Source organism: Eptatretus burgeri, chromosome 10 (assembly GCF_056783735.1).
Source record: "Eptatretus burgeri isolate ZD-2024b chromosome 10, Ebu_testis_v1, whole genome shotgun sequence".
Classification (NCBI taxonomy): domain Eukaryota; kingdom Metazoa; phylum Chordata; class Myxini; order Myxiniformes; family Myxinidae; genus Eptatretus; species Eptatretus burgeri.
In genome coordinates this window covers 4,724,582-4,746,104 of record NC_140970.1, presented here as the reverse complement: position 1 = coordinate 4,746,104, position 21,523 = coordinate 4,724,582, and the positions used below count along the sequence as shown (strand labels likewise).

General features: G+C 43.3%; 1 protein-coding gene and 1 long non-coding RNA gene across 7 annotated transcripts in view; one reads left to right on the top strand and one right to left on the bottom strand.

The window, feature by feature from the left end:
- The window catches only part of LOC147017858 (uncharacterized), a 129,495-nt gene that overhangs the window by 54,797 nt on the left and 53,175 nt on the right, over positions 1 to 21,523 (top strand). The window lies entirely within an intron of this gene.
- LOC147017859 (uncharacterized) overlaps positions 1 to 21,523 on the bottom strand; it is a 44,554-nt gene that overhangs the window by 11,763 nt on the left and 11,268 nt on the right. For all 6 annotated transcript variants that reach the window (XM_085896918.1, XM_085896923.1, XM_085896924.1 and 3 more), the window contains exons 4-8: positions 18,169 to 18,389; positions 17,797 to 17,882; positions 5,566 to 5,727; positions 2,777 to 2,902; positions 2,451 to 2,577 (exon numbers count right to left, since the gene is read on the bottom strand). In XM_085896918.1, the coding sequence (XP_085753044.1) occupies positions 2,451 to 2,577; positions 2,777 to 2,902; positions 5,566 to 5,727; positions 17,797 to 17,882; positions 18,169 to 18,389 (722 nt within the window). The remainder of the gene's footprint in view (positions 1 to 2,450; positions 2,578 to 2,776; positions 2,903 to 5,565; positions 5,728 to 17,796; positions 17,883 to 18,168; positions 18,390 to 21,523) is intronic.

Genomic DNA, 21,523 nt, shown 5'->3' with positions numbered 1-21,523 from the left:
CAGAGAGGACAGAGACACAGAGACAGAGAGGACAGAGACACAGAGACAGAGAGGACAGAGACACAGAGACAGAGAGGACAGAGACACAGAGACAGAGAGGACAGAGACACAGAGACAGAGAGGACAGAGACAGAGACAGAGAGGACAGAGACAGAGAGAGACAGAGAGACAGAGAGGACAGAGACAGAGAGAGACAGAGACAGAGAGAGAGACAGAGACAGAGAGGACAGAGACAGAGAGGACAGAGACAGAGACAGAGACAGAGACAGAGACAGAGACAGAGACAGAGACAGAGACAGAGACAGAGACAGAGACAGAGACAGAGACAGAGACAGAGAGAGAGAGAGAGAGAGAGAGAGAGAGAGAGAGAGAGAGAGAGAGAGAGAGAGAGAGAGAGAGAGAGAGAGAGAGAGAGAGAGAGAGAGAGAGAGAGAGAGTGTGTGTGTGTGTGTGTGTGTGTGTGTGTGTGTGTGTGTGTGTGTGTGTGTGTGTGTGTGTGTGTGTGTGTGTGTGTGTGTGTGTGTTGTTCTAAACTTGCACAGACTGCACCTATATTTTCAGCCACTACAAACCATAAAGGAGAATAGGTCTGGTTAAGAATTTACTTACATTGCACGAATAACTCCCTAGTGCTATTGTGAAGGTAAGCGACATCCCAGATATTAGTATTTGTTAGTTTAGGCCAATTCCGTTGCTTATTAGTCGTTCACTCGATAAAGCAAATACGGGATCAACGTTGACATTTCAAACTTGAAAGGCACTCTACGATGTCGCGACGTCGACCGATATGCCTCGGCCCACATTATTACATAATTATACATACTTACACCAAGTTTGATTTAAATCCTTTCAGTTGTTCTCAAGGAACACATTTTTACCTGAGATGACCGCTGAACTTTGACCTCTTGTTGCCAAAATCTTATCAGTTCATCTTTGCATCATTATACATACTTGTACCAAGTTTGACTTTGATACCTTCAGCCGTTCTTAAATCATCGCGGTAATGAAAACCTATCACGGACGAACGGATGGATTGATGGATAGCCGGACAACCTGAAAACATAATCCCCCAGCGACTTCGTCAGTGAAGGCATAAAAATATTGCTTGGACAATCACATGGTCAACAATTCTACTTCCAATGTAATTCGTATAAAGCTACTAACTTATTAAACTGAGCTCGTTGATAAACTAGACGTCTAAAGTAAGGAGTGGATGGGTAAGTTCCCAAGTCCAATCCTGGAATTACCATCTCGTTGAAGTATTGAAAAAGCAGAAACTGGAGGAGAAAATAACCGTGAAGAAAAGCATCGAACAAGGAAGAAATGGTATTCTCAGGCATTTTCTTATTTTGCCTGCCCTTTACTGCCATTTTAGTTGGCAGCCAGTTTTCCGCTAAATTCAGGCACAGTTAGGGTGTGTCTCGCACTCTGGTCGAGTTGGTATCTGCATGAAGAGAAGCGACGCAATACAAGTGGTAACAAAGTCTATGCCTGTGGGATTAAAGGAAGCTCTTTGGGGCAAGAATCAGCAAGTGTAAAGAATTCCAGGAATGCGATCGGCCATAAGTCAAAGTGCTGTGAAAATAAATAAATAAATCAAACGGGATTCATTCACCAGACATTCCACCGCCCAGAATTTACTTCAGAATGTGGGGGCTTCCCAAGAGCCTTTAGGCCATGAGACATGTCCCTCAAATGAATTCCATACCACTTCAGCTATCACTTGTTGTAAGAGTTGTGCTGAGACGGAGGGGTGGACCATGATTAAAAAAAAAAAAAATCCAAAAAGGTGGAGGAAAGTTTAGTTTTAATTAAAAAGGGGTAGTGGGAGGTTGGTGGTGATGGGCTGGCAGGGTGGCCGAGAGGTACGCACACTCGCCTCTTGACTAACCTGGGTTTGATTCCCGACCCAGCTATAAACCGTCAGCTCCGGTGTTTCACAGGCAGGTGATTCATCAATCATGTTTAGTTTAGTACCGTTCCTCGGATGGACGCTAAACTGGCATCCCATCTGCCAGCATTCGTTGGTGGATGTTAAAGATGCCCTGGTGTCCTTCTCGAAGAGTAAGCAAGCTATCACCGGCACCATGGCCAAATTCCAAGTTCCTGCCCTAAGCATTCGAATGTCAGGCCTAGCCAGCCAGCTCATGAAGACTCGAGCAAAGCTTCAAGAAAAAGGTGGGTCAATAGAAGAAGAAGAATAAGAAGAATAAGAAGAAGAAGAAGAAGAATAAAAATAAGAAGAAGAATAAGAATAAGAAGAAGAAGAAGAATAAGAAGGGTGGTGGTGGTACAAGTTTGGGTTTGGCTGTAGTTGGAAAATATATAAAGAGTTGGGGTGATGATCAAGGTTTAAAAAAAAAATAATCAAAATTTGATAATCTCAGTCGGTTGCACTGATAACACCAAAAAAAAAAAACATGTATCAGGAGCTTGTGATGCAATCATACCTCCCGAGGCAGTAAAGTGGCTCCGGATTGGTCACTTTGTTGCCAGGCAGTGGTGGGCGTAAGTGAGATTTATCATAAGTAGGTGAGGGGGGAGTAGAGCGTAGACTAGTAGGTTCGTCTCCTGCACCTTTATCAACAGGAAAAGGCAAGAAAACAAAGGACAATAAACAAACTTTCACAAAATTATTTCATTTTAAAACTTGCAACCCATTAATTATCAATCTCGTAATTCCACCCCACCCCCCCCCACCCCAAACTCTTGACTTCAACCACACTCTTTTGCACATCCACCTCTGTTTATCTCCTCTCATCATTTCACCACTTACACTGCTGATAATCAAGGTCCGGTGCATCTGGTGTAGTTACACTCTGTGCCATGTTTTGCTTCACGAGTTGCTCGCCGTTTTCTGGGTTGACTGGCTTTTTACCACTCCCAGCCAGCACGGCCAGAACTAGAAACACAAGCAAAAACCCAGGCCGATTAACGCAATTCAGGCTTCAACACGGAGCAATGGTGGGCAGATTGGCACTTTTCCTTTGAATTTACCTTGCATCCTGTTTGGTGGTTCGTTTCCAGTTTTGCTGAGTAAGAGGGCAACCACAATGAACAGACAAGAGGTCATGTTTCCTGCTGAGTGCCATTCAATCTGAAGAGCTTATTAAGATGCTCATCTGACTTAAGCCCAAATAAGTTCGACACTTAAAGTTCACAGTTAACTGTCCAACTCAAGAAAACTCCTTTCAGAAGAACTTAATCTTAAGTGACAGGCCTTACTGTCCTACTATCACTATTATCACCATCACCATCACTATCACTACTACTTATTTAAGCCTGGTGTTAGCTTAACGATTAAGGTGGCTGGCTTAAGATTTTAGGATCTTGAGTTAGAGCCCTTGTCAGCCATTGAATTAACACCAGGTAGGCTTGACAGCCTGTCATCCTTCAGAGGTCAGCAAAATGAGTACCGGTGTACTGGTAATAGAGGGCAAGGTATCAGCAGCAGAGCAACACTCTAGAAAATGATGCAACCAGCATCCACAGGCTGCACACGATAGCTAGCTACTTATTTAACCGCCGCAATTAATCCTACCTTCTTGTGTCAGTCAGTCAAGGGGGAAAATTTGGGCCAAGTCTTTCACGAACTGGCTGGCCAGGCCTGGCATTCGAATGGAGGTGATTTTGACAGGAATTTGTCATTTGGAAAGGATGCTGGTGATTGCTTGCCTCCGATTCATGAAGGGCACTGTGGGATCTATAACATCCACCAACATAACGCTTGCAGATGGGACATAACATCCATCGGAGGGACGGCATGATAGAACACTGCTCGTGACACACCATTACAACGGTTTCGTCCAACCGGGAGTGAAACCCAGGCTAAACAGCTCAAAGGTAAGTTCGCTGACTCTGCACCATCCTGTCAGACAACTGGACGATCCAACTCCAACTCGAGTAATTTTTGATACTTATTATTCAAGGCTCGTTTCATAAGCACTACAATGATAAAACAAAAACACGACACACCAGTTAAAGTGCACAACTCAATGCACCAAGGCGGCAAAGAAACATTTAGTAATTGAGGGTAGAGTTCCTTGTAAAAGTGGATACTGCAAAACTTAATTGTTGTACATAAACTGCAAGTGCAGCAGTGTCCCAAAATGTCCGATGCACAGCAATAGCCTTTTTACACCCCACCCCTCTCCACCCCCATATGGCAATTATTTTACAAACGAAAAGTACATTGGAAAGAAAAATACCAGGTACTTGTTTGATACACAGCAACCTCAGACAGGTAGCAAAAAAATAAAAGTGCAACCAAGTGTCACAATTTCAGTCAGAGTTCAGTCAGTGTGGAACAATCGCTGCATCATTGCAATGACAGTGGGGAACAGAGACACTAGGAGATAAATTATTAGGAACAGAGACATTTTAGAGTAGAGAGCACAAATAAACACCATTTGTTGGCATCCATGGGGAGAAGGATGTGCCTACTGAATTACCCCATTGAGTGCAGAGAGAAAAGCTATGGCATCACGAGTACCTACAGTGCTCTGAGAGAAGTGACATCACCCACGCTGATCGACTGTGTTTGACTGAAGTAAATTACAGTGTCGTCACATGTATTTGTCTACATATGTGTGGCTGTGTGTTCGAGTTGCGTTTCACCTCCTCCATGAACCTTCGACCATGTAGAAAAAAAAAAGGCAGTATGGATCTCAGCACTTAACTGTCCACATATATGCCACCCTATAATGATTTGTATCTCTTTGGACGAAGGAATATCTGGAGATTCGTTTTCGCTGTGCGCAAAATAGCAGGGAGGCTGAGTGGCCAGGAGCCCATTAGGGCCCATCCCGTTCAGAGAAATGAATTTATTCTGAATCCCAATTTGATTTTAGCGAAGGAGGATCGATGACATCAGTGCAAGGTGTTGTAAAACGTTTGATATTTTGGTGGCGTTGGTGTTCTTTGATCTTTTATATGTCAATCCTAAAATCAAGTGAAATGAAAGACGATAAAGTGGATCGTCCTGACATGACCGCAATGATAACGAAAGCCTCCTTTATGGATGAGCACATGGCTGCCGAAGGCATAATTTGCTGGAGATGCAGCTGTGCCATTGATGCAGTTCCCCCTGTAGGTTGGAGAAGGATAGCATCATTTACTAGGGAGGGGGGGGTGCAGCTGTGCCATTGATGCAGTGCCACCTGTTGGTTAGAGCAGGAATTTGGAATTGGTTTAGAGTGCAGGCGATAGCTCGCTTGCTCTTCCCGAATGACACTGTGGGAACTTTAACATCCATCAATTAATTATTGCAGCGACATGATACTTGCACGATATTGGTGATGAGCTTGAAATGGAGCCCAATCTCTAGTCACTGTTTGGTGTCTATACAAATATTTTAAGCGTTTTGCAAAAGATGCATCCCAGCCTTGCTTTTAAGTATATCAAGCCCGATACAATATTTAGGGAAAAACCATGCCACCAGTCAAAGCATGGGATTTCTTCATAATGTGGCTAACATCCCCATGCAAGCTTATTAAACCTGCTGATCATCTCAAGTGAAACTTTAACTATCAAAATGAAGATGAAAAAAAATAAAAAAAAACTCACCACTACGTGGTCTCTTCAGAATCTGTGTCCAGTAGATTATTGACAAAATTATGACTGCAAGTAAGATGAAAGAGAGTGCTCCACACACCGTGGCTGTCACCGTCACCTCACTGTGCAGCATATTCTCATTCGCCACTCTTGTGGAACTGCCATCCCTTGCACCTGGCACAAAAACAAACCATAGTGTGTGGAAGCGAAGGACAAATCACAGGTTATGAACAAGGTAAGATATCGAGTCGAAACCTCTAATTAACCAAACTTAATCAAATAATAATAATAATAACAGATGCCAACATGTAGTTTGAATGGCTCTCACCTGTTTTGGAAATTTCTTAGCTTTATATTAGTACTTGAAGCTGAGCATGATGCACCATTTCCTTCAGTTCCTCAATCATCTTGATAATTAAATATTTTCAAGCCTACTTTTGCCTCACTTATTGCTTTGGAGACTTGAAGCAATTTATTTTTGGCAGAGTCAATATTTACCAAACATTTAATAGTATGGTATTTTGACACATCTTTTATTTACGATACCTCGATACCTTTCATGTTCCTCCATCAACGTTCATCTCCCTAAAGTCATCATTTACAATCACTCTTATAATTACAAGTGGTGCCAGGCACAACAAATCCCACCCATCTAAGGCATAAAGTTATTTTGGGGATCAAATTTAAATTTGATACATCCTGAACCTGAATGGTGATTATAAGGAATAGAATAAGGAATATTTTAGTCTTAGTTTGAAGTCAATTAAACCATTTTTGACGAAGTTATGACCGTAAAATGATTTTGACCTTTCAAGGCCACGTAAGGTCAAAGGTCATGGTGTCAAATGAAAGCCAATAAAGGACTTGATATGTCTTCCATAGTAAACACGCATATTCCTAACCTTTTTTGATTTACAATGGAAAATATATAATTTTGACCGATGACCATGACCCCCAAAACCTCGGACCCCACCGATCTTCACAAATATGCATGGGTAGGATTATAAGTAACAAATAGAATAAGGTTCACTATAAGCTTAGTTTGAAGTAAATCAGATCATTTTTGACGAAGTTATGAGCGAAAAACGATTTTTATCTTTTCGTGACCTTGACCTTGACCTTTGATCCAATTGGACCCAAAAGTTAATGGGGTCATCCAAGGTTCATTGCTCACCTGTGGATTAAATTTGATAGTGTTTGCTAAAGCCCTTTTTCCGTAAAGTTGCTAACAGACAAACAAACAAGCAGTCATAGACTGGTACTTACGAAATCGTCAACTTGACACCTGACCTTGTCTAATAAAAGCTGTCTCTAGAGAAGGTAGCGACGCAAACCAGAAGTTTCTACGATGATTCTGTACCAAACCATCAAAAATCGTAACGTCGACCGAAGCAAAAATCTCCATTTCTCCACGCAATTATTTAATATTATTTTATCAAAGTCACAAAACCGTAATATTCGGCCATCCACCAACAATCTTTACATAATCCGACGGCTTAGCGAGTCAGGCATACGACGATAACCTTTATTGGGAGAAAAAATGACTTTTAAACACCATCTTTATCGAAAACACCGTCAGCGCGCACACGCAAAACCATTACGTGACTCAACGACGCGTCTGCTCGAGCGCGCTGCACCACTTGACGAGCCGTGACGCGGCGAGTGAAATATTTTTTATACAATCTTAAAACGTCTCAAAAACATCCGATTTTTACCAGAATTTCGACAACCAAGTGTTAAGCGTCCTAAGCGATCGCAAAAACCGAAGACAAAATTAAAATCGAAGTTAAAACGAACTCGTAACGTCAACTGAAGCAAAAATACTCCATTTCTCCACGTGAATTTACGGAATTATGTTTGACCTCACTGTGACCTTGACCATTGACCGATTTTGACCAACATCTAATCAGCGCTAGCAATCACCCTCCTGAATCACGTGGTGTAATTTGACATTGGTAGCTTCTTCCGTTCTCGAGTTATTGTGCCTACAAACAAACACACACACAAACAGAGGACGGAAGTCATCAATATACTTATGAAATCTAAAGATTTCGTAAGTAACAAACAGGACGATTACAATATCCTGCTCCCTCCCTCCGGCGGGGGGGGGGGAGGGGGGGATAACAAGGGATACGTTTGTGGTCATCTTCTATATGTGGTGTTTATATTCACATGTATGTGGTCATAGTCATCTTTTAAATCAATAAAATCATGCCGAGCTGTTCGTGTTAGATTGTGTCATGCAAGAGTATTGCATGTTAAAAATCCCTTGCTACACGAGAATATGATAAAATGTTGGTCTGATAAATGGAATATGTCTTCATTCAAACTCCATTCAATCCTGGCAAATATCATATTCTCATCTTGTCAATCTGGAAGGATTGTCAAGCTAACTCACCTAACTATTTCCATGGTGAGCCACAGGAAGAGGTTCAGTTTCTTGAATTTCAAGGTCTCACACCATCAGCCACGATCTCTCCTCTGCTAAACAAATCACAAAAGCTGGCCTCTAAAGCCAGCCGCAGACTGGGCAACCTCTGACATTCCAAGTCAGACCTTGAATAATCAGAACTACTCACAGCTTACAAGGCATTTGTCCATAATCCAATGGACTACTGCTCTCCATTAGGTGCTGGCACCCCTGAATCACATATCCTAGAATTTGCAGAATCTCAAGCTCTCAACGTTGTTGGTATCTCCCTCAATGAGGCCGAACGACAAGGCCTGTTGGTCTCACTCCAATCTCGCTCCCTTTACTCTCTCATGCCTTCAACCATCCCCCAGCTCCTCCAGTGTGCAGGCATTCTTCCTGTAAACCCCTCCTGGTTAAACTCCAAAATTTAGACTTACTGTCCATCTCCACTCTTTTGTTCCTTTTTTTTCTCCCGTTTGTGGAACTGTCTTCTGGAGGCTGGTCAACCTCACTCTTCCCTCCAGGGCTTCAAGAAGACGTGCACCACCATCCCCCATAGACCTCCCCCCTCCTTTATTCATACTCACTATTTTTTCAATCCACCTCCAATAGCTCTAGCTTATCAAGCAACCCAACTCCCTTACTTGCATGTTCCTGTATTTCCTCCCATCCTCTGCTCTCTTCCTGTTTGTTCCTTCCTTTGCTTGTGTCCAACTGTGGTTCCACTATCAGTTTGTTGTCTTTCTACCCTCTATCACCTCACTCTTCCATGAGCCTCGATCTTGCATTAAAAAATATATCGAGTTTCATAATTATTAATAGCAGCATAACCTAAAATTTTTCAATACCAGCGTGGATTGGCTCCCGATGTTCACCTCACCAATATCAACATGTCGCTACAGAGGCACAGGCTTGTTTTAACCAAGGATAATGATTGTACATGAGTTGCTGTCTTGTCACGATTGACACCAATCATAATACAAACACTTCTTTTGCACAAATTTATTTGTAATATTGGTGATATTACATTTATTTGCAATTTATTGGTAATATAAAAAGGTCCAAATGGTCTAAATCTCTAAATGGTCAAGGGTCCAAGCTGTTTAATCTGTCTGAAGGGTATAAAGGATATAAAAGGTGTTAAGGTCAAAGGGATCGAAAGGAACTTAAGGGGGTGTAAAGGTCTAAAGGCTCTAGGTGTCAAAATGGAATAAAAGGTCCAAAGGGTGAAGGGATATAAAGGCGTTTAAAGCATTCAAAGTGTTTAAGGTAAAAGGGGTCTTCAGGGTCTTAAAGGTAAAAGGGGTTGTAAAGGGTCTAGAGGGTCTTGGAGGTCTTTAGGGGTCTTCTGCGTCTTAAATGGTTTTCAAAAGGTCGAAGGCGTCTCAGCAGTCTAAATGGTCGAAAGGTACATTCCAATACTACATCATTAATAGACGATATGTGTGTACTGAGGTTCAAGCAATAGGTAATTAATAGACATATAGTCACATGGCTTCACGGACGGGATACGGCTTAACAGACGAACGAACCATGTTTTTCCTTTTTGTATATATATATATATATATATATATATATATATATATATATATATATATATATAATACATATACACACACACGAGCAAATACCACCCATCGCTTCACTGACGGGACTTCTGAGAGGGGAGAGAAAAAGAGGAGGAAGAGGGAGAGGGGTGGGAGTGAGGAGTTAGAGGGAGAGAGAGACAGGAGGGGGAGGGGAGGGAAAATGAGAGGGTGGGGGAAGGGAAGGCTGCAAAAGGTGAGAGGAAGGGAAGGCAGACGTGCAGTGGAGCGTTAATTACGATTCATACTGTCTCATCAAAATGCTTCAGCATAGAATAACAGTGAAGATGGAACCAAAATAATGTCTGAAATCCATTTTCTACCGGTCATACTATAAATACCATCCAGAGACAAACACCACCCAGACATGTCCAGAGGCAAACTCCCATCCGGACATAAATCCCACCTGAACACGTTCGGAGACAAACACTGCTCAGATGCATCCAGAGCCAAGATGTCCATAGACAAACAATGCACGTACACGTCCGGAGACAAACTCCCATCCAAATATAACCACCGTCTCAATATGTCCAGAGACAGACACAGATAAAGAGAGAGAAAGAGAGAGAGAGAGGGCGTGGGGGGTACTGAACTGTATTGGCACATGGTAAAGCAAGGATAAGAGAGAGAAAGAGAGAGAAAGAAAAAGAGAGAAAGAAAAAGAACTCAAGCAAGCACTCCAATTAAATGGTTGATAAGGAATGGTTGGTCAGGCTGTGGCTGCATACCATATAGGATGCCTTTAACTTTAAAGCTGGTCTTCACCGCGCCCGCAACAGTTAAGAAAATTAAATGAATTCGTTAAAATAATGACTTTATCCAAAAAAGAGTTGCTGTTTAATGTAGAACAACCGTGGAGACATCGCAAAGTTCAATCGCCCGTGAAATTAACATTGCAGATAATCCGCCATGTTGCCTGCTCGTCTGTGCATGCATCACGTGATACATCGGTTTGTGGTCCGCGCAAACGTTACAACTTCATTTTAAAAAGCCAGTTTTTCACAAGATTTGCTTTGTCTCCCTATAGAGCACCTCGCGAAACCTCCAAAAATATCGACACGGATCGAACAGATGCTATGGATAAGTAGTCCCTCTGGGGGACAGGGTACAAGGTCAAGCAGTGAATGCATTAAATCATGGAGCTCCATGAAGCTGGTTAATTTTGGCACATTGATCAATCATTTGTTCACTCAATGTAATTCTCCAAAAGGTAGAAAAAGATCAGTTTAAATTTTTTGAAATTTCACATTTTATTGTTTATGTATGAAGGAGGGTACATAGCTTTGCTTACTTCAAGTAAATATGTATATCGGCTTGGGTATAAGACTCATTTTCTTAATTATCAGATTTCACTCCGGATTATGACACTTATTAATTAGTCCAGACGATATCCGATCCTCACAGCCGAAATAATATTTGAATGATACACTTTAATTCATCCGTGAGGGTAGATCGTGGAAAATTACATCACGTAATGGATAAAATCGCTCCATGCTCCTAATTTTAATCTATCCCTGTTCACCATAGAAGCACAACCACTTTGAGAAGGAGGATATCTTGTTCTAGGTTACTTTGCTAATGGCCAGCTCGATAATAACTGCACCTGGTTGCTCGACTTAACCATGGGTGGCAACATGCATGACAGTGCCACGATGACCAAGTTGAGGCTTGAAGAGAGCTAATGGATGAGAACAATTGGTCGAGCATTGGTACAAGTTCCGCATAGCAGAATGATGTTCGTCCTATCTATCATAAAAACAAACGACTGAAAAATGTCACACAATTACTATACAGTCAGTCCTTGCTTAATAAGTCTTTGATGTGTTATTGTGTGTGTTATTTTACCCAAGAACAGTGTTTGCCCATGCCCCCTCCGCTGGGAAAAAAAAAAAAAAACTACAAAAATTATAAATGAAAACAAAAATAAAAATAACATTCCTTTTTTTGGTCTGCTGTTGTCATGATGGCCTGAATGGCCTCCATTGGGGTCTAAATTCCTTGTGCATCTGTCAGCATTACTTGGTGGACATTTAAGACCCCACGGTGTCCTTTGCGAAGACTATATGAGTGATTAGCGATACCATGAAAAATTACAAATTCCTGCCTTAACTACTGCTGAGAAGGCAATGGCAAACCACCCAGTTATACCCTTGCGCAGGAAGCTGCATCGGCGGCACCAACACTCTGTGAAGAGTTTTGTGAGTGAGTGAGTGAGTGAGAGAGAGTGAGAGAGAGTGAGAGAGAGTGAGAGAGAGTGAGAGAGAGTGAGAGAGAGTGAAAGAGAGTGAAAGAGAGTGAAAGAGAGTGAAAGAGAGTGAAAGAGAGTGAAAGAGAGTGAAAGAGAGTGAAAGAGAGTGAAAGAGAGTGAAAGAGAGTGAAAGAGAGTGAAAGAGAGTGAAAGAGAGTGAAAGAGAGTGAAAGAGAGTGAAAGAGAGTGAAAGAGAGTGAAAGAGAGTGAAAGAGAGTGAAAGAGAGTGAAAGAGAGTGAAAGAGAGTGAAAGAGAGTGAAAGAGAGTGAAAGAGAGTGAAAGAGAGTGAAAGAGAGTGAAAGAGAGTGAAAGAGAGTGAAAGAGAGTGAAAGAGAGTGAAAGAGAGTGAAAGAGAGTGAAAGAGAGTGAAAGAGAGTGAAAGAGAGTGAAAGAGAGTGAAAGAGAGTGAAAGAGAGTGAAAGAGAGTGAAAGAGAGTGAAAGAGAGTGAAAGAGAGTGAAAGAGAGTGAAAGAGAGTGAAAGAGAGTGAAAGAGAGTGAAAGAGAGTGAAAGAGAGTGAAAGAGAGTGAAAGAGAGTGAAAGAGAGTGAAAGAGAGTGAAAGAGAGTGAAAGAGAGTGAAAGAGAGTGAAAGAGAGTGAAAGAGAGTGAAAGAGAAAGAGAAAGAGAGTGAAAGAGAGTGAAAGAGAGTGAAAGAGAGTGAAAGAGAGTGAAAGAGAGTGAAAGAGAGTGAAAGAGAGTGAAAGAGAGTGAAAGAGAGTGAAAGAGAGTGAAAGAGAGTGAAAGAGAGTGAAAGAGAGTGAAAGAGAGTGAAAGAGAGTGAAAGAGAGTGAAAGAGAGTGAAAGAGAGTGAAAGAGAGTGAAAGAGAGTGAAAGAGAGTGAAAGAGAGTGAAAGAGAGTGAAAGAGAGTGAAAGAGAGTGAAAGAGAGTGAAAGAGAGTGAAAGAGAGTGAAAGAGAGTGAAAGAGAGTGAAAGAGAGTGAAAGAGAGTGAAAGAGAGTGAAAGAGAAAGAGAAAGAGAAAGAGAGAGAGAGAGAGAGAGAGAGAGAGAGAGAGAGAGAGAGAGAGAGAGAGAGAGAGAGAGAGAGAGAGAGAGAGAGAGAGAGAGAGAGAGAGAGAGAGAGAGAGAGAGAGAGAGAGAGAGAGAGAGAGAGAGAGAGAGAGAGAGAGAGAGAGAGAGAGAGAGAGAGAGAGAGAGAGAGAGAGAGAGAGAGAGAGAGAGAGAGAGAGAGAGGAGGGGCTTTAGACAAATTACGGAAGGGAAGGGTCATACTTTTGAATGTTTAATCTGCTACAATGCAGCAAGAGACTTCATTGTAGAGCAGATTTATATTTATTTTACATGTTTATTTTTGGCTGCCATCCACCTTCCTCTATATTTTCTCGAAGTCCAAGAACCCTGAGATAGATGTCAGATGTTCCCCGAGATAAAAGTTGAGAGCACACCACCATTGAGAGATGAAGGTCAAAAACGTATTTCCATACGAAATCGGTTCTAATTATCGTGGTTGTGAATATCGGGGTATTTTAGGGTTTACTGTATAGCATGATATCTCAAAAAAGTTATGGACAGATATGGTCAAAATTTCGGCAGCTTGTGTGTCTGCGATGGACAAAATTATTAGACTTTTGTGAAGATCTGGATAAGAGTTTTGAAATTTTACAATTAATTTTTCACAATTGAGAGAGAAATCGCACGATATTCCAGAAAATTATGACAAAACTTGATGAAGGAGTTGGGTATGTGACAATAACAAGTTGATTTGATTTTGGTTCAGGTTAAGATGCAGATCTTAACCTAATCAGTGGGATACAAAACGTAAACTCTTCAACCTGGCGGAGGTATGCGCTCCAATGAGTACCATTCTAGTTTACTCTTGGCATTATGTTGATAGAGATTCAATTATTAATTTTGACATAAAAAGAGAGACATCCAAGCAAGAAAACGAAATTAAACACAACCAGTTCTTAAACAAACACAAGTTGGGGGTAGCCATCAACATTCGAAAGTGTGCTGTTCTAGTTATTTCATATTTTCATTTAAGGGAAACCCAAATGCTCAGGCCACCTCGATGCTAATCTATCCCTTGATGCACTTCAAAATGGATATGTGTCTTTTTCCGATTTCTAAGTTATAAAGTCGGTAGATTAGCAATCAGTCGAAATCTTCTTCTTCTACTTCTCCTTCTTCTTCTTCAGAATAGCTGTGAGATCGCATCAGGAAGTGGACTGTCATATCCGTCCTGTCTCCGGGTTACATCACTGTATGATGCAACTCAAATGGCGAATAATTTTCGATTTTCCACAAATATGCCGAGTCGATGCGTCCTTGGTGTTTGAAAAGTAATACAAACCGAGATGGTACGTGGTAATTCGTGTGGATGGTCCTCCTTCATTAAGAGCCCACAAACCCTCGAACAGTTTCTTCTCACGAACGAACATGCCAACCCCACTCCTCTTACACCAGGTCCATTCACAACAAATGGGCACCGCCTTTCTCCTTGACCATATGACGAGACGATTTCTGAGGCCCTGAGATAAGGCCACGAGGTGCGCTCTTCTTCTCTTCTCACAAACATAAAACCTTCACGACCCAGCAACAGTCAATGGCTAGCATCTAGCTTCAGTACGTGAACGAAATCACACCAGCACGAACAACGAGAATTGTGCTGCTATTTCATCGTGCCGAGAGGAGAGCAAAAATGAGACCCTCCGTCTCAACCACGTACCTCGTACCAACTATCTGCTCTCTGATCATGCCCACCTCTCCCACGTCACACCGACCAATCCCAAGCTTCGGGGTGTGGCCTGCCAGTTGTAAAGCATCGTTCTTTTTTATAGCCAGCTTTGTAAATGCAAAAACGTAGGAAAGGGTCACAGGGGGCAATCACATACAGGGAGAAATTAGCCTAAAAACCTACCTAATTAACACAGCACCATCCCTGATGTGGTGACACGTAACAATCTTAAGTTGACCGTTTTCCATACTTAATTTACATTGAGATGTCTCCTCCTTGTCCACAGACCATGCTACACTATACAACCCTACCTTTACTATGAAGTTCCTCCATAAACATAATAATATATACATATACAGTTTACATAACGTCAAAATTAAATGATGACGAAACAAGATATTGTTGTAGATTTCCGCCCGTCCGGCGTGCGGACGACCGCCTTTAGCCCAATTGCGGCCTCGAGCGCCCACCAAACGTGGAAATCTAGTCGCAGCTTCCGGATCAACGCCGAAACCCAGCTACGGGTGTTTTTAACACACCATAAACCAGCCAACTCTTCTGTCCACGCGCTGCAGGGTCAATCGCCGAATTGTCGATATACCTAACTATTCGCGCGGACAGAAATGCCGGGAGTTTATACCTCGATGGGGCCTGCACGAAAACGAGCCGCTTAAGCAGCTCGTTGCATATGCGATTGCCAAGCGGTTTTATATCGCCATGTCCCGTCGGACCAGATGTACGTTTTATCGGCTGATAATCAGCCAGCTATTATTCCGAACGCATCATGGCAGTCAATGGCAGAAAGTGACACAACGAGCAGGTTAACATTAAAAAATGGGGACATTAATTTTAAATGCACATACATATGCAATGAATGGGGGAATGGGACAGGACACGAGCAAAAACCTACAGCAGATGTCTATTGTTATGTACACAATCATGCACTTAATCAGTTCTACTTAGGAAGACAAGGCGCCACAGACTTTCATCCAAAACCCCAGAAAGAAAGAACCAGGCTCGTGGGCCTTTATAATTGCTCGGAGCCAGGATGACCGAAGGGGCTCCGAGAGACCGAGCGGGCTACCTGGCCACCCTCGTGGTGACTCGCTGGGTCATGGTTCGGCGACCCTCGGTGTCTTTGCCCGGACCCCCGAGCTCCGACTGGCTCCCTTGGTCGTCCGGCCTCCACTGCGGCCTGGTCGAGCCGATGACGCGCTGGAGGAGTAAATGGGTCTTGACTCAGGCCTCCTGGTTGCGCCAGCGAACCCCCAGTGAACCAACTGCCCAAACTCCGAACTCTCCAGCTCCCAACAGGGCGTCTCTACACTCCCACCGCCGACTGCAAGCCACGAACTCCAGCGCCCAAATCAAGCGCTCTCCCAAACTCTCCGGACTCCAACACTCGGGACTCCAGACTCCAGATTCTCTCCAACGGCCAAGCCCAACTCAAGCGCTCTCTCTAACCCTCCGGACTCCAACACTTGGGACTCCAGACTCCAGACTCTCTCCAACGGCCCAGCCCAACTCAAGCTTCTCAGCGTTCCAGCACGGCTCTTTATCGGGTCCGGGGGGTGCTCGCTCTTTTACCTTCGACCCTTCACCCCTGGCTGGCTCCGCCCCTCTCACTTTTGATTGGACAGCTCTTTCAGAGGGTAACGCCGTTTTGATCCGATCTTGCGTCAAACACGGCCGTGTTAGAGATCACCGTAAAACGCAGCTGTGGGTTGTCGTTGTTGTTGTTGTTGTTATTGTTAAAATAAAGATAGAAAAGAATAACACTACCTCAAAGATGCACAGCCCGGCACACGAACAATTCCCGTTATACATTGGTGGGGAAATCTAACCTGGAACACACACTTACCGAAATAACTGACCTCTGGGGAACCTGAATGGTGTTCTGTGAATTTCCACAACCGTAACAATATCATTCACAACCTCACGAGATGTGATGGACACAGTGACAAGAATATTATGATGTAGATTGCATATCAAGATGCGTTGGAAGAGCCTCCGTGAATCTTGAGAGAAACTTCCTGAAAACTTAATAATAATAATAAATGAAAAGGGCACCATTTGACATCCTGTCGTCACCAGATATGCTCTGCCCACATTATTACATCATTATACATACTTGGACTAAGTTTAATTTAAATCCCTGAACCCAGATTAAAAATATTAAATAATTCTGGCTGCCAGACCATGTGTCTGATCATGTTGAATTAAAAAAACATATTCCCCATGACTACCAGATCATAAAAAACATTTCACATCGATTGATGAAGCGGTTCAAGAGAAATAATTTAAAGATTTTCATTCAATCCAATATGGCTGCCAGGCCGTGCGACCTATTTATTCTTGAAAACACTGGTATCCCCAAGGCTTGGGGAACATGTCTGTGAAGTTTCCCCTCTATCTCTCAAGCCGTTCTGGAGAAGAACATTTTTAAAGGTTGATTCTTCCAAAAATGATCGCTGCCAAACCATGACTTATGACATCACAGGTGGAGACCTTTTTGTTCCTCATGGACAGACGATCATACCTATAAGAGTTTTGCCTCAATCTGTTTAGTCATTTCGGAGTAGAATATTTTTGAAGGTTTTATGTTTCACAAAAAGGTGGCTGCCGAACCACGTGACCGATGAAGTCATCAACTTTTTTCCCCCCATAAAATTTTTCCCTCTATGACCATCAAAATTTTTCATACTGATCAGATAAAGCATTTGACGTATGCAATTACGACATAATAACGAAGCCACGTATGACATCATCAAAAAACAAATCACTTATTTCCCATGGGATTACTTCACATGTGCCAAGTTTCAATTTCTTCCATGGAGCGGTTTCAGATATGCAGAGGTCCATAGGAATTTTCTTTTTTTCCAACATGGCTGCCATAGCACATGACCTATGATGTCATAATCATCATTAAAAAAAACATTCGACATGAGTAGTCCCACCAATGGTGAAAATTTTGTGTTAATCGGATGAGCAGTTGCAGAGAAATCAGAGACTATTAGCATGGATGTATGTAAGTACGGATGGACGGACGGACAACCCAAAAACATAATGCCTCCGGTGACTTCATCAGAGGAGGCATAAAAAAGACTTAATAAAAAAGTAAAAATAAAAATCAGAATCATAGTTTATTTTCATTATTATAAATACTAATGAAGAAAATAGGACAGTATCATCCATAACAGCAAAATACAAGTCAGTACATCCTTGGTATTTCAGTCTGATCAATAAAGCTTCTTAACAACAACCTTGTCATTTGAAGAGGGAATGAAAAACAATCCTACATTGCTTCTCTTCATTGTGGGTAAGATCTCCACAGGGAAGGCAATCTCCCTCTGTCAACCCTCCGAGATGTTCCCTGAGATAAAAGCTGAGAGCACACCATGTTAAAAAAAACAATGTAACAAATTACCACATGACACCACATTCCTCGTTTAAAACAAGCACCACATATTTCACCATTTTCTCAGACAAGTTCTCTCTCTTTCTCTCTCAAATTTTTCCACCTCATTTATCATTCACAAGTTGCACCAGCATAAAAATGGCTTACATCTTCCCTCTTAACTGCTTACTTGTCACTTTATCAATCTCTCTCAACCTTATACCCCTCGACCAAAGTCTGTAATTTTTCCTCAACCACTCACTCTTCCTCTCACCCATCCATGCAGAGACCACACACGGCGTTATGGCTTCGGGTGCAATTGGCCAAAGTACTGCGGTGTAGCAAATGGCATGCCCTGCACGGCCGACACCAGCCATTCCGTCGATCACGGCTGACACCGGCCCTTCCATCGATTCCTCCACTGTCCCATGCACGGTAGCGTTCAGGAGGGCAGCGGACACACACAGCTCCAGCACCTTTGCCATAGCCGCATGGCTGGAGGAGAGATGACAAAGGCAAACGCAGACAACAAAAAGTTAAAGGCAATAAAACATTTCATTCTCATAAAAAAGTATCCAATACTGTCAGACCCCACTATTCGCGGGGGATACATTCCTGAAAAATGCTGTGAATGTCGGGGTTCACGAATATCGGGACATTCTTTAAAAAAAATTAAAAAAATAATAAAAAGAAAGGGGAAAACACCAACGCCAGAGCAGAGGGAGAAAGTAGTTGGAGACAGATAAACAAAGGATGTGGGTAACGATGAGGGGTAAGGCAAAACGCAAAGGGTGGACAATATAGATGCATAGGCAAAATTGTGTTTGCCCATTTTGTGATTTTGTCAAGATATGAGGAGAGAGAAGAGACTGCTGCCTGTCTGTGAGAAGGATGAGAAATGTCACGGCAGAGTTTTGAGTCAGCAGAGATAAAGAGGAATTTCCAGAGAGTCAGTGAGATCATTGATGAAGATTAAAAATAATATTGGGCCTAGAACCATTCCTTGGGGTACTCCAGCCTTGACAGGGAGGGGAGACGAAAGAGTCCCGTTGAGAGCCACACATTGTCTATGAAAGGGGAGGAAGTCAGAGATCCAAGAGTGGAGTTGGCCTTGGATTCCATGGGCAGATAGCTTGGAGAGCAAGGCATGTTGCCAGACTGTAATAAAAGTTTGAGATAAGTCCAGAGAGATGCACGGCCTTGAACTCCTGTCTGACATTGAGGGCCTCCATCCATTGTCAGGAGAGTAGAAGCAGCATGTCCAAGTTAGAGTGACCAGGTCTGAATCCAAATTGTTTGGAGACGAGGCCTTTGGAGAAAAGGAATGATTTTATGTCAACTGCAATGATGGATTCCATGATCTTCCATTGTTGCACCATTTTATGTAATGCTGTGATGTTGTCTGCTTTCCGATTTCCCAAGTGGATATTGGAGACCATTCCCGAAGTGTTTAAAAAATAAATAAATAAAATTTAAAAAGCAAATACATCCCCCGTGTCAAATACAGGCAGTGTTCGTGTCCGGACGGATTGGCTCTGGATGCGTCCGGTGGGTTTTGTCTCCGGATGTATCCAGCCGGTGTTTATAGTATGACCAGTAGAAAATGGATTTCAGACATTATTTTGTTTCAATCTTCACTGTTATTCTATGCAGAATCATTTTGATGACTATGAATTGTAATTAACGCTCCACCGTACATCTGATTTCCCTTCCTCTCACTTCACACTGTCTTCGCCCCCCCCCCAGCCCTCCTCTCTCCTTTCCCCTCCACCTCTTCACTCTCTCTCCCCCACTCCTCCATTCCTCCCTCTTTTCCAATCTTTTTCTCCCTCCCCCCTTTCGTATTACCAGCGAAGCGACGGGGTTGTCTTTGCTTGTAAACAACTAACAGCTCAAAGAACTCCAAACATTCTGTGCAACTAGCAATGTAAACATTAGTAATACTATATATAATTTGGCGTGTGTGTGTGTGTGTGTGTGTGTGTGTGTGTGTGTGTGTGTGTGTGTGTGTGTGTGTGTGTGTGTGTGTGTGTGTGTGTGTGTGTGTGTGTGTGTGTGTGTGTGTGTGTGTGTGTGTGTGTGACTTGTTTGCATAACTAAAGCATTGGACGGAATGAGTTGAAATTTTGTGGTTGTATTTTGGGGGGTGCCTGGGAAGGTTGCAGCCATTAAAAGAAATTCATAGTTGCGGGGGTTCGGGAAGCGGGAGGGTGAGTGTCCATGCAAATGTGTAATGTGTTTTGCCGCTCCCGGCAGGAGAGTGTATTACAAATCCTAGCTCATTCTAAAATACGCCAATAAGGGACTTTCGGAATGTCTCGGGAACGCCCAACGATGCCTTTCGCTCGTTCACGATGCGTTTGTTTTCATCGCATCACTTCTGATAATCAGGGAACTTTGAGTCTGCCATTGCTAGGGCGAAATGAGTCTTTTAAACATAACTGCACTGATTAAATGAGTGTCAAACTGAACGTGGTGTCCAAGGTCCGTTCCTCCTTTTCGGAGCGGCCTGGGCGAGCGCGACTCAGGAAGCCGGCGCATGAATGTCCCGCGTTTCGAAAAACACCGTCGTGTGAACGGCTAAAATGGCGACTACGGTATGAATTTGGAACACGCGGGTTCCCACGTGGGCGCGTGTGCGGGGCATCACGTGCTGCATACCACGTGTTCTGTTTGCGGAACGCGCGGAGCAGGTTTCCAGGTCAATGCGCGTGTGCTCATCTGCACAGGAAACCGCGCAGGTTGGGTGCGCGAGTGACGTCATCACCGAGGATCTCGCGGCACGAAGGCGGGGTTCACGGCGCACGTTGTGCCGCGTGGGGAATTCCCCGAGAGCGAGCGCTTGTTGGGATGTGCAGGGTGACGTCATGGCTGCACGGATCGGCCATTGGTGGGGACGGCGGTATCGCCCATAGGGACGAACGGGCGTTACGTAAACCGCCACCATGGCGGTGCAGAAAAAAAAAAGAAAAGCCTCGCTTCCAAGTACACAGCCCAGTGATTGGGCATACTGTAGGAGCACTAGTTAGTGGGAAGGGTTAGCTTAGTTAGACCGGCCTTATGGGGGCATGAGCTGTCCTCCATAGGGCCCATGGACTAATTCGTGGGAATTTAGTTTAGATTTAGTATGGAAAATGGATCTTGGGAGACACGGACAGACATGGAATGTGTTGTGGGAACGTAGCTTAGTTATGTAGATTAAATGGAATGTGCACTGGTGTAAGGGACGACGAGGGAGCACGAGATAGTTAGGGGAATTTAGTCAGCAGAATGCCAGTGTGGAGTGTTGGTATGAATTGGAGTGAATTGAGAAAAAGAAAGTGAAAGAACCAATGAACGAGTATGGGCCAGCGGGCCTGAGTGTGAATGGAGTGAATGTGGAATGCATGGTGCGAATGAATGAGTGGGGGGAGGAGTGAGTCCCACCCAAGTGACCCCAGGGTCAGTGTAATGTTAGTTAGTGGGTTAGTTAAATTTACTAAAAGGAGGTAGTTTTGTTGTTGGTGTTGAGTGAAGGCACGATACCCATTTGGAGGGGTGCAGGAGAAAAATTGACCGGCTGGGAGCGTGGCTGGTGGAAAGTCAGTATTGAGTAGAGGGCACCCCGGGCACCGGACAGTCGGCAAGAG